This window comes from Cebus imitator, unplaced genomic scaffold (assembly GCF_001604975.1).
Source record: "Cebus imitator isolate Cc_AM_T3 unplaced genomic scaffold, Cebus_imitator-1.0 Scaffold37, whole genome shotgun sequence".
Lineage (NCBI taxonomy): Eukaryota > Metazoa > Chordata > Mammalia > Primates > Cebidae > Cebus > Cebus imitator.
Window position 1 is genome coordinate 4789892 of NW_016107352.1, and position 13807 is coordinate 4803698.

The window sequence follows — 13807 nt, forward strand, 5'->3', positions numbered from 1 at the left end:
TGCCATTGAATTTTTGACTTTATTAAGAGCAGTTATTTCAGAGTTAATGACATGAAAATCTTGAGTCTTTTGATTCTGTTTCTATTGTCTACTTTTTTGTGTTTAATCACAATTTTCATCTTGATATTTGGTTATTATTTTGGACATTGTGTGCCAAAATTTTGTCCATGTCCATATACCAAAAAAAAAAAGTAATGATAATTTGAGGTTCTTTATGATTTTATATTTCTCCAGGAAAATATTTTTGCAATCAGGCTAGGTAGGGCAGATCATCCAGTCAGAGGCTGAGATGATTCCAACATAGACTTCAGCCCTTGTAAAGATTGGTCTATTTTTGTTTTGTTCTTATTTTCAGATTGTAGCCTTTCAGAGTCTTCTATAAGAGCCTAGGTGTTTTCCAGGACCTCTTCTCCTAAGCGACTTTGGACATTAATTTTTGCTTAGCTTCATTGCCCTTCAGCTCTGTTTTCTCTCTGAGAATTGTCTTGAGGACAGAGCTATGCCAGATGTCTGGTCTGCCTCTCTTCTTTCTTCTTCCAAATTTGGTCCTACTAATTCTCACTGCCTTGATATCTTACCACTGTCTTCAAGTGTGTGTGTGTGTGTGTGTGTGTGTGTATGGTTTTTTGTTTTTTTACATTTTGTTCAGTTTTTCTGATTGTACTTCATTGCTCTAAAAGAACCTAGTCAGCCATTCCAGAAATATAACCATATGAAGTTGTTTTGTTTTTGTTGTTGTAGTGGTGATTGTTGGTTATTGTTGGTTTGTACCTTTTGCTTTCACAAAATATTTCAAAGCAATTTTGATTTTTAGTGTTATATTTCCCAGACCTCTACTGTCACTACACATGCCCATTGCCCTCTGCTGTTAGTGACGGTTAGGTGAAGAATTTGAGAAATGTAATGGAAAGGGAAGGTCATGGGCTTTTTTTTTTTTTTTTTTTTTTTTTTTTTTTTTTTTTTTTTTTTTTTTTTTTTTTTNTTTTTTTTGAGACAGAGTCTCCCTCTGTCACCCAGGCTGGAGTGCAGTGGCATGATCTCGGCTCACTGCAGCCTCTACCTCCAGGTTCCAGCGATTATCCTGCCTCAGCCTCCCAGGTAGCTGGGATTACAGGCACATGCCACTATGTCCAGCTAATTTTCTATTTTTAGTAGAGATGGGATTTCACCATGTTGGCCAGGCTGGTCTCGAACTCCTGACTTCAGGTGATCCACCTGCCCAAAGTTGTAGAATTACAGGCATGAGTCACTGCGCCCAGCCAGGCATGGGCTTTTTAAGCACACAGACCTGCATTCAAATTGTGGCTCCTTCTGATTGTGTCATCCTGTATGAGTTACCTGTTAGTTTTTTTAAATTTTTCTTTCTTCATCTGCAAAATGGCCTTAGTGAGAATGAAAAAGGATATACAAATAAAATTTTATTTAAAATGAAATAATGTATGGACAGCAGCTTATCTTGAGGACTAGGAAACTATAGAGTTAAGACCAATCTTAAAAGGAATTTAATAGAAATGTATAACTTCACCATGTAGTCATTGTTAACAAACCCTTAAAAAGGGCCATTAGGTTTGGTTGTGGGGCAGTTCAACAAGCATCTGCCTTCTGAGTTCAAGCAATTTTCCTACTTCAGCCTCCCAAGTAGCTGGGACTACAGGTGTGTGCCACCAAGCCCAGCTAATTTTTGTGTTTTTTGGTGGACACAGGGTTTCACCATGTTATCCAGACTGGTCTGAAACTCCTGACTTCCAAATGATCTACCTACCTCAGCTTCCCAAAGTGCTGGGATTACAGGCATGAACCACTGTGCCTGGCCAGCAAACCTTTTCTATAAAAGGCTATGTAAGGTTTTGTGAAACATATTGCCTCTATTGTAGCTATTCACTCTGCTGTTTTAGGGCAAAAGTAGCCATAGTCATTACATAAAAGAATGGGCATGGGTGTGTTCAAGTAAAACTCTATTTACAAAAATAGATGGCAGGCCAGCTTTGGCCCATGGGTCCCCAAACTGTGCTGAGCCTAGTCTTCCACAAGCTATGAATGTTTTTTATATTTGTAAAGGGTTGTTTAAAAAGAGGATGTAACAGAGACCACATGAGACAAAAAAAAAGCCTAAAATACTTTATTTGTAGTTCTTTACAGAAAGGTTTTTGCTAACTTTTGGGTTGGGGAATGAGTGGTGGTTGAAAAAGAAGTAGACTTCAGTACTGAAAGTTGACAGCAAAGAAGGAAAAACAACATGACAAGTAGTCTTGGATCCACAAAGGATCCTGGTGGAAAGTATAGGAAATTCTGTGTGCAATACTGACGTACTTATCCATACCCTATGCCAACAATGACTGGCCTGCTAATTAACTATTCTGTTTTTATGGATTTTCCATAAAGTGCTGTTTTAGCAGCAAACAGAGGGGTAAACTCATAAATAATAAAAAGCTAAATACTGTTAGAAATCTTCTCTTATATGAAAGAAATTAACTTTCCATTATAGCTAAGTGTTATCAGACTTTTTACTCCTGGTATGTATATAGCTTTGATTTTATAACATCCTGCTAATTTTTGTTCTTACAGAAATACACTTTCGGGAAATGGCCTCTAAATCCTGGCTGAATATTTTAATCTTCCTCTGTGGATCAGCAATAGGATTTCTTTTATGTTCTCAGCTATTTAGTATTTTGTTGGGAGAACAGGGTGACACCCAGCCTAATGTTCTTCATAATGATCCTCATGCGAGGCATTCAGATGATAATGGAGAGAATCATCTAGAAGGACAAATGAACTTCAATGCAGATTCTAACCAACATAAAGGTATGGTTTACTTTATTAAGGAATAAACATCAGCAGTACTTTAGTCTAAAGTTCATCATATCCCTGTCCATATCTGCTAATTAAAATGAGCTATATATTCCAGATGTTAAATAACAAGTATTGGTTTGCCTCAAGAGAAGGGAGTTGCTAAAACCCGGATTTATTTAGGAAATAAGATATTAATTTTGAATTTGTTTTTAAGTAGAAATGGTTCAGAAACCATGATTTGGGGAAGGGCATAACTATTCAAATTAGATTTGTTTTTGAAAATGTTTTTCTAGGTCCAATTAGTTGAGTTCTTTGTGTCCCTTGTGTTGGTTTTCTCCAAGTTTCTGTCCTTTAGCTATTTGTCCATGTGACATCATCAACCCTCATAATTTTAATTTCCATTTATTTCCTGCTGTCTTTAGCCCAGTTCCAGGCATTGTGAGAAGACATTAACACAGTGCAAAGATTTCTGCAAAATATGGTTTATTTGACAGAAAGTAATATAAGTATCTTGAAAACAGTTGGAATTATGGGATGCAGAGGGTTCACTATTCATTTGTTTCTATTCTCTTCGCGCTAGTAAATTCTTCACTACCTCTCAAGCATATGCTGAAGGGTGAGGTTTCAAAGCCTGGTTCAGTTTTATCAACTAGCAAGCACATGCATACTATGACAAAGTATGTCATGTTTTATGATTGTTTATATAACAGTTATTCATCTCTGAGCAGGTGTTCTGTGTTGTTACGGAACAGTTTGGTCACCGTGTATTTGCCCTGTAGCATAGCTACATGTCTTTAGATGATCAATTGGAGCCAAGCTTCCCTACTAACAGTAAGCCGTACTAGGCCTCACTACAGGCACATGTATTAGATGGATACTTGTCCAGCTCAGTGGCCCACAAAATGTGGGATATGCTAAAAGTTTGTCTACTCCCTTCAGACTCAACATGTGTAAATTAAGTCTCCTTTTCTTTTCCTTCCTACTCCTGGAAGTTGCTCTTCTTCCTCTATTCTTTATTTTATATAGCTCATTACTATCTCTCTATGCCAGAAACTATGAAATCATGATAGGTGCTTGCCTTCACATGCTAGCCGATCCCATATGTTGGTACATTCTAACAATGCTACTACCATTTTTCATCTCTTTTCCTCCCAGTCCACAGTGCATTTCCCCTGATTCAGGCCTGCAGCTATACTTATGTACCTGCACTCAACCAAACTTCATCATTCCTTTTGGTGAACTTATAACCTATTTTCTGCATCATCTCTTTATTTTTTCTAGTATTGCTTTATCTTTCTATTCTTTGTTCTACCCAGGTCCCCATGTACTGCTCTATAGGGTTTATTAGCCACTACTTTATTTTCCTTCAGCAGCTGAACCCTTTGTTCATAATATTAACATCTCTTAGTATTTAGCAGTTACTGGTTTGTGTGTCAGACTCTCTGAATGGACTGAATTCCTCTGCAGCAGGAAATGTGTCTTACTCATTTTTTTCATCTCCTATGCCAGCCCATGCCCAGTACAAAGTAATTCATGAATGAAAAATTATTTATCAAGTTCAGTAGTGAGGACAAAACTGCCTTGCCTGAGTGAAACAGACTGGGGATTCTTACCATTCCTATCCATTCAGGGTTTGGTATATATGTGTAGCCAAGAAATTGGGCTTCTCAAGGATGTGAGATGTCAATGCCTTCTGACTGAAAGTAGGGTGATTTTGTCTGTTTTTGTCCTTCTGGATTGTGAATCTTGTTATTCAGAGGGACATGAGAATACTTTTATATTCTACCCAGCTTTTCCCATTATTCCCCCTCAACTGGTTAACTAATTGTTAATTTCTCATGGGCCTAAGCTTCTGTAATTTACTGTTTGACCTTAATTTTAAGCACATGCTTCATCAGGATACTGCCCAGAACATCACTATTCAAAGTTGCTTCATAGACCCATTCTGATCTATAACTAGAGAATGTTTGCTTATTTGGGAGTAAGCAGAAACTTTTATTGTAATTAATTTTGCTTGAAGCTAAAAATAAAACTTTAGGGCTTGTGTTTTATATTTCTTTTAGTTTTATTTTTCTCATAATTCATTTTTATCATATTTACACAATTATAGACCTCTATTAGAAAAAAAAATTGGCCTTTCACCACAGATAGCTTGAGAAGTACTCATCTAAAATCTCACAATTGAGCTCTTCCTCTACACCAGTGCTACTCAAAATGTGGTCCTGGCCTGACAGTTTGTAAACTGCCTACCTAAGATAATGAGCTTACACTAGGATGTAAATTAAGTCCCTAAGCTTACTGCTTAGTTAAGTGGACATTTTGTTTGGCTGGTTGGTTCTGATAGTAGGTCTTTTTCAGAGTAATGTGTTGCTTTATATTCCGGTATAAGCTCCTTATTTCTTTGCAAACCAGTAGTTTAAAGAACACTGCTCTAGCCAGTCTTGCAATTCTCAAGTCTACCATTGTGTTCTGTTTCTGACTGGCAGATTTGCGTTTTGGAATAAGGTATGTTACTATCAGGAAGGAATCTCAAATTCCTGTGCTTTGAACTGTCACCACTTCAGAGTACTTGTAGAAATTCTTAATAGTGGATTCTTGTGAACTTCAAAAATGAACTGCCACTTCAGCAGCATGTCTTTCCTGCTCTTTAGAAACTCATTCAGAGCAGTGAGAAATTTCTGTCAATAATCTGTTGAAAACCAGCTGAAGCTTTCTTATATGAAATGCCAAGCAGAGACTATTTAAGGCAGCACTTAAAATGCCTATGAAGCACCAGGAGAACTTACTAAAATGCTGATTCCGATTCAGTAGGTCTGGGATGGGGCCTAGGAGTATGTATTTCTAACAAGCTTCCGGTGATGCTGCTGCTTTCAATCAGTAAACCACAGTTCAAGAAGTAAGAATTTAAATCATCATGTCGACTCTTATTAGCTCCAGTGATGTTCTGGACAACATTGACAGGAAACCAATAAATCAGAGTGTCAGTTCACATTAGGTTGAGTTTTGCTTTCCTTTGGCTAAATCACTAATAGAGGGATATATAGGGCTTTTGAAATTAAGAAAATGCTTTCTTCAATATAATTTATTAATATTTGGATTTTACATTTATGTAAATAACTTTTTTAAATGTTTTGTTTAATAGATGAGAACACAGACATCGCTGAAAACCTCTATCAGAAAGTTAAAATTCTTTGCTGGGTTATGACAGGCCCTCAAAACCTAGAGAAAAAGGCCAAACATGTCAAAGCTACATGGGCCCAGCGTTGTAACAAAGTGTTGTTTATGAGCTCAGAAGAAAATAAAGACTTCCCTGCTGTGGGATTGAAAACCAAAGAAGGTAGAGATCAACTATATTGGAAAACAATTAAAGCTTTTCAGTATGTTCATGAACATTATTTAGAAGATGCTGATTGGTTTTTGAAAGCAGATGACGACACATATGTCATACTAGACAATTTGAGATGGCTTCTTGCAAAATATGACCCTAAACAACCCATTTACTTTGGGAGAAGATTTAAGCCCTATGTAAAGCAGGGCTACATGAGTGGAGGAGCAGGATATGTACTAAGCAAAGAAGCCTTGAAGAGATTTGTTGATGCATTTAAAACAGACAAGTGTACACATACTTCCTCCATTGAAGACTTAGCACTGGGGAAATGCATGGAAATTATAAATGTACAAGCAGGAGATTCCAGAGATACTACTGGAAAAGAAACTTTTCATCCCTTTGTGCCAGAACACCATTTAATTAAAGGTTATCTACCTAGAACCTTTTGGTACTGGAATTACAACTATTACCCTCCTATAGAGGTAAGTTTAGAAATTCTATTACTACATTAACATTTGGAATGACTGAATTTTATTGATAAAAACTTGTTAATATGTGTATGTTCTTTAGGACCAATAACTAGGACTCTTTCTTAGCCTTTTTAAATAGAGTAGCAGTATAACAAAATAGATGAGAACAGGGACATCAGCAATAGCCACTTGGCAGATATCTGTTGTTGCTATTATATGCCAGGCACTAAGAATGTGGAAGTAAACAGAGCCAAGTTCCGGTTCTTATGAATCTTACATTCTGGATGAAGAGATGTACAAAAAACAGGCAGACTAGTAAAGATATAAAAGGATTTTAGTAGTAAGTGCCCTGAAGAAAAATAAGCCAAGTAAGGAGATGGAGAGTGACCCAGAGTGGGGTAGAGTCCTCTGGTTTGGGTGATTAAGGAAGGCCTCTCCAGGAGGTGATTTTTGAGCAGAAACCTGAGTGATATTAAAGAGCAACCTGTGTGAAGATCTGCGTAAAGAGACTTCTAGTCATCACGAGCAAGACGTGAAAAGACTTGGAGGTTCAGAAAGACCTAGAGTCAAATCCTGCTCTCCCACTTAATAGCTGAACGACCTTGGATGGACAGGATTTGTCTGACTTCTGAACCTCAGTTTCCTCATTTGTAAGATGGACATGATGTACCTGTCTTATTTAGTTGTAATTACAATATAGTACGCCTTTCACACAGTAAGCATTTAATAAGCCTTGGCTCACATTTGACATCTTAGCTTACATTCCTGAGAATTTTATCTAAAGTACATTACTTTATGAAGTATTCCACTTGTAAAGATGTTTCAGAATAACATACCTTGTATTCATCCCCCATCTTTACCAAATTTTAATCTTTTGCCACATTTCAGTTTTTTAAAGAAAAATAATGCTGTAGTTGAGGCCTGTGTACCCTCTCCAATCTCCTTACCTGGAGTTAACCACCGTCATGAATTTAATATTACTCATTACCATGAATGTTTTATATTTGTCCTACATGTTTATGTATCCACAAATAATATAGTACTGTTTTTCAGATTTTTAAATAAGCATCTTTCTACAGTTTGCCCTTTTCACACAACATTGAGGCTGATCAGTGTTAATTACGTATCTGCTATGTTCACTATTAAATCATTGCTTCAGTAAATAACTGAATGAGACCAGGAATCATGAAACCTAGCTTTTAGACGCAATTCTGTTCATGATTAATAATGCCTTTAGGCAAGTCACTAGTTCTCTGTGCTTACCTCTCTCTGGACCTAGCCTATAAATAATACACTTCGTGCTACTCATAAGGCAGCACTTTCAAATCATCATCTGTAACAGTGGTTCTCAACCCAGGGCAATTTTGCCCCCAGAGGACATTTTGCAAGGTCTGGAGACATTTTTGGTTGTTACAACTAGGAGGTTGCTACTGGCATCTAATGGATAGAAATCCACTACATTATAAACTTACTAGATGATAAATATCCTAAAATGCACAGGATAGCCTCCTACAACAAAGAATTACTCTAGCCCAAAACATCAGCAGTGCCATAGTTCAGAAACCCTGGCCTAGAACTTCTGACCCAAGCTTTAGGTAATCAGCTTTAAAAGGAACTTTTGATAGTCTGTTTTTCTGTTTTAATGAGGGTACTACTTTGCTTTTTTGATGTAAACTTTTCTTAGTATATTCTGACCATTCCAAGATGACTTGACCTTTTCCTTCCTTTCTTCTTTGAGATGGAGTCTCGCACTGTTGCCTGGGCTGGAGTGCAGTGGTGCAATCTTGGCTCACTGCAAGCCTCCCAGGTTCAAGCGACTCTCCTGCCTCAGCCTCCTGAATAACTGGGATTACAGGTGCCCGCCACTACCTTTCCAATATGAAAAATATACCCAAATTCAAGAATATAAACGTAGCAAATGCATCCAAATTCATATAAGAATTTACCAAGAGTATCTGATATTGGGTACACATACAATAGTAGCAAGGGGATATCATAATTGTCATTATTTTGTAAATAGCAAAATAGCCTTCCTTCCTTTTGAGAGTACTGTCTACAATTTCTGTTTACAAATGAAGTATACCTAACAATATACTTTATATAAACAAAATGTAGTGCATCCTTTATTTACATTGTAGTTGTTTATTAAATGGATGGCAAATTTGTTCTTTCTATAAAAATTTATCCCATTATGTTGACCATAAAACAGAATTCAAAGTACCAAAATTGACCCATCATTCTGACATTGTCTGTTCTCCATCAGGAGATTCTAACATAAACTAAAATTCTATGTTTTTTTTTTTTTTTTTTTTTGAGATGGGGTTTTACTCTTGTTGCACAGGCTAGAGTGCAATGGCGCAATCTCGGCTCACTGCAACCTCCGCCTCCTGAATTCAAGCAGTTCTCCTGCCTCAGCCCCCTGAGTAGCTGGGATTACAGGCATGCACCACAACACCCTGCTAATTTTTTGTATTTTTAGTAGATACAGGGTTTCTCCATGTTGGTCAGGCTGGTCTCGAACTCCCAACCTCAGGTGATCCACCCACCTCGGCCTCCCAAAGTGCTGGGATTACAGGTGTGAGACACTGCGCCCAGCCCCGAAAATTCTATTGTTATCCATGTATTATTTAATAAGTTGTCTTTCCCCTATTTTTTTTCTATATACTAATTACTAAAAATACAGAAAATTTTTATCTAGCAAGTCAGGGTATAAGATATTCTAATTCATATTCCTAAATTTCTTGTTCAGAACTGACTCTTAAGCAATTCTCTTCCCACTCCACCTTCTTAGGAATAGACTTTCCACCAGAGATGTTGCAATGAGTAGATTTAAAATACATGTGTAATTTTTTGCATACATATCTCTCGACATGAAAAACAGACTTTTCTATAGGTCAGAAATGGTCAAATATTATTTTACTTTTCAGTTTTATTTATATTATTCTATCTGAAACATATTAGCACATAATTGAGATAGAGAGCTCCTGATTTTTCCAAATTAACTAATTATTCTAGTACCATTTTTTAATTCATTACTGATTTAAAATACCCTTTTATCATACACTATAGCATTACTTATAGTAGGATCTATATCTGAGATTTCAATTCTGTGCCATTGTTCTAATTTGATTTTGGCCCAGCACCATATTGTTTTGAACCTTGTAGCTTTACAGTAGTTTCAAGTTATTCTAAGGGCAAATTAACTTTTTTTTTCTCTCTTTCTTTCCAAGTGTTTTGGCAACTCTCATATCTTTATCTTTGCATATAAACTCATTAATTTAGAGATAACATCTTTGCCCAGGATTTTTTTTAAGTTGCCTTTTAGGTCCTTTGGTCAAGTTTTAGAAACTATTTCCATAGGTATGTAATATTTTTGCTACTGTTCTACTTGTGCTTATTTAAAACTTACCTTTTTACTGGTATATATGAAAACTTCGTTTGGTTTTCTTTTTAAGCATCTTTAAAATCTGACTTTGTAACTGAATTCCTCTTTATTTCTGATGATTCTTCACTTGAGATTCTTGAGTTTTTTGGGTAACTGTAATTGTCTACAAGCTCTTGTTTTTTAATAATTATAGCTTTTTTCTTTTATTGTCGTTTATTGCATAAATGCTTAACAGTAACAGAATCCTGACCATACAGTAAAATACAAATAAATAAGAATAATATAATTAATGCAGTAAATCTTATTTAAAATATTTATTAAAAACTATTACTGGTCTAGTCTTTAAGTTTAATATGCACTGGACAGTATATAGTAGCCACTAAGTATGTGTGGTTACTGAGCACTTGAAATGTAGTTACTCCAGATTGTAAATATAAAATATACACTTGATTTTAAGAATGGTTTCATTAATCATTTAAAAACTACTACATGTTAAAACAGTATGATGAAAGTTTTTAGTTACATAAAATATATTCAAATAAATTTCACCTATTTCTTCTTACATTTTTAATATCTGTTGAACAGAGTTTAGATAATCACAAGTTGACTTATCTGGTTATTTTTCCTATTTGCCTTTATTCTGATATTTCCTAAAAGTGTAAGAATAGGGTTATCTAAGAATCCACATGTCCAGTGTGTGTTTCAAAGGAAAATTCAGAGATAACAGCACAGAAAATGCAATGGACAGTTTCTTGATAATTTTTACTACACTGTAAGGTATATACTACCAAACATGAATTAGTAGATTTATTAAAAGTTCAATCAATATGAATCTTCTCTTGGAACTTGCCAGACTGTCTCCCTCATTCTTTACAAAGATGTCAGATGGACCCTGAAGTTTTGTTGGTATCACATGGATGACTCCAGTATTCTCCAGATACCCAATTCTGACTCCAGGTTGACTGCTTAATTTATCTCTTTTTCTATCTTCTTAGTTTTCTTGTTCATTGTATTATTGTTTTATTTTCAACTTTGTTCTCATACCAACTCTATTAGGAATTTATGAGAATTACGTAACTGAACAAAGGTTTAAATCTGACCTACTTACCTGAGGGCCACCTGATACAATTTTTCTGTCAATAATAGCTAACATTTATTGAGCATTTATTTTAAGGAAAGGGTAATGCCAAGCATTTTACACATATTTTCTCCTTTAAATAACCACCTTTTACAGGTGGGGAAATTAAAGCTTATAGAGATTAAATAACTTGCTCAAGGTCATATACTATCCTGCCAAATTTGGGTTCAAACTCAGGTCTAGCTTGAGAGCTTTGCCTCAAATACTGTACTGTTTGGCTTGATATATAGATGAAGTGTATTTGGTTGTAGACACCTAATGAGCAAGGTTTTGAAGTCATTGAATGCCCTATAGGTTCTTTCCAAGTCTGAGTCAAGCAAAAAATTACAGTGAGAAAATGAGGAAGAGAAAGCGGATGTTGGAGAAAGGTTTGTCCTTTGTATAGCTGTTCCTTTGCTTTGAAGAAATCTCAAAAATTTTATCTGCTGAAACACTGAAGAGTGTAAGAGAATATTGTTTCAGTTAGAAATATTGTTGCAGTTAGAACCAATTTCAGTTTTAAATCATTAGGATGTCTCCACAGGTCTAGTAAATGAGATTCCTCTGCTTTGCCTTGCCAGCTTTAATGTTTGCATACTTTTAAAATTAGTTTGTCCTTTATAAGTATGTGAATATTATATGCTAGCAATGTGCTGTTTATTAACAATGCCTGTTTCCACTCCTTTTTTAGGGTCCTGGTTGCTGTTCTGATCTTGCAGTTTCTTTTCACTATGTTGATTCTACAACTATGTATGAGTTAGAATACCTCGTTTATCATCTTCGTCCATATGGTTATTTATACAGATATCAACCTACCTTACCTGAAAATATACTAAAGGAAATTAGTCAAACAAACAAAAATGAAGATACAAAAGTGAAGTTAGGAAACCCTTGAAAGAAAACCATGAATGAACAAAGGTAAAATGTCTAGCATTGCACTGAAGAAGGACTTCTGCATTTCTGACAAAGAATACTGGAATCCCAGTGAGGAATTTAAGTGAACATTCCATACAGAAATCTTTCACATGAATGACTATAAACTGAAGCTTTAAATGAGCTGTGAAGTCTGTTAAAATGTGTTTTGATACAGTAATATATATCTATATATATATATATATGAAGAACTTGTGTTTTTAAAATGGTAGCCAGGTAGAAGAACTAGAAAAGAGATTTTGTTGCCTATTTTTGACCATCTGTATTATTGTTGCTGAGAAACTAAAACAGTTAAATTTGCTAACACTACACTGCATTATGTTAGTAATAAACAGATCTGCCTTAAAGAAAATTTTAGAAAGAAATATTGTCGCTCAGTGTTGTTAATACAGCTCAAGAATTTAGTTTAATTTGCAGTATGATATAAATGATTCAGCCCCTCCCTTCCACACACACATAATTTTTGTCTAATGAAACTTTTGCTGTGATTATTTACAATTGGCAGTATTTCTTCCAGAAGAAGATAAAATAGGACTGGCACTTATCCTGAGGTGCATTAATAAAACCACACTTTAAAATGATCATGGGCCTTGACTATATTATATACTTCATTCTAATTAGTAATCTTTTATGGAATCTCTGTTGTCTGTTTTCTAAATATGTTTAGCTACTCTTGAATACCATTCTCCACTATTAATATTAATTTACTCAAAGCATTCATAGCATTCTGAAACATTTATTTTATAATATTTGCTCCCAAATTTACCCATTGTTAATTATGGGTAACTAATAATAAATTTAATGCTATTTGAGGATGCTTTTCTTATATCAGTGCCACTCTCAGGAATTACTAAGTAACATTTTTAATTGATTATTTTAAACTCTTTCCAACTACGTAGTTATGGTTTCTTTAATTCTCATCCTGTTGAGAGACAAGAACTTGTTTGTGCCTTTCATAACTTGTTTAAAGCAGAATTTTAAATTCACTTTTAGGATCTGAGGTGGCTATTAGTTACCCTAGCAAGATTCTTTTGAATGCAAGATTTTGAGGGGAATAAATTAAAAACAATAGAAAATGCAGAGTGCTTAAACAAAAATGTTGTACATTGAAAGAGTACTTAATTTATAAATAATCTGAAGGTTGATGCTGACTTACTATTTTGGGATAATTGTTTTGCCAATGGATAATTCTAACAATGCAGATTACCTAGTCAAGACTGTCATCAAAAACATTCACAAATGTTTCATTCTATTTTTAGTGACTCTCTGTTTAAAGAGTTTCTGAAAGGAAAGAAAATTATTTTTATTATCTTAAGCAATACTGAGTATGTCAGAATATTTTACAGACTTTCTATGAGATTTTTAATGGTACAAAAGATTTACATTTCCCTTATGTTTATCATTATGCCAATTTGACATGGCTGTCATGCCACTGACTCTGCTGTTTAGCTAAATAATTTCTTTTTTTTTTTTTAAGAAAGGANTGTTGTGATCTAGGCCTTCCTTGGGACTCCTTTGATTTTAGCCAAAAAAATTTTTTTTCTTTTGGAGACAGGGTCTTGCTCCATTGCCCAGGCTGAAGTGCAGGAGTGCGATCTCAGCTCACTGCAACCTCTGCCTCCCGGGTTCAAGCGATTCTCCAGCCTCAGCCTCCGAGTAGCTGGGATTACAGGTGCGTGCCACCATGCCCGGCCAATTTTTGTATTATTACTAAAGATGGGGTTTTACCATGTTGGCCAGGCTTGTCTTGAACTCCTGACCTCAGGTGATCCACCCACCTCTGC

The 13807-nt window shown here is 35.4% G+C and overlaps 1 protein-coding gene across 1 annotated transcript in view; it reads left to right on the forward strand.

Annotated features, from left to right (window-relative positions):
• Positions 1 to 13491, forward strand: part of C1GALT1 (core 1 synthase, glycoprotein-N-acetylgalactosamine 3-beta-galactosyltransferase 1) — a 54201-nt gene extending 40710 nt beyond the window's left edge. The window contains exons 2-4 of the mRNA XM_017525185.1: positions 2566 to 2802; positions 5933 to 6600; positions 11782 to 13491. Of these exons, the coding sequence (XP_017380674.1) occupies positions 2566 to 2802; positions 5933 to 6600; positions 11782 to 11985 (1109 nt within the window). The 3' untranslated portion in view covers positions 11986 to 13491. The remainder of the gene's footprint in view (positions 1 to 2565; positions 2803 to 5932; positions 6601 to 11781) is intronic.
• The last annotated feature ends 316 nt before the right edge of the window (positions 13492 to 13807 follow it).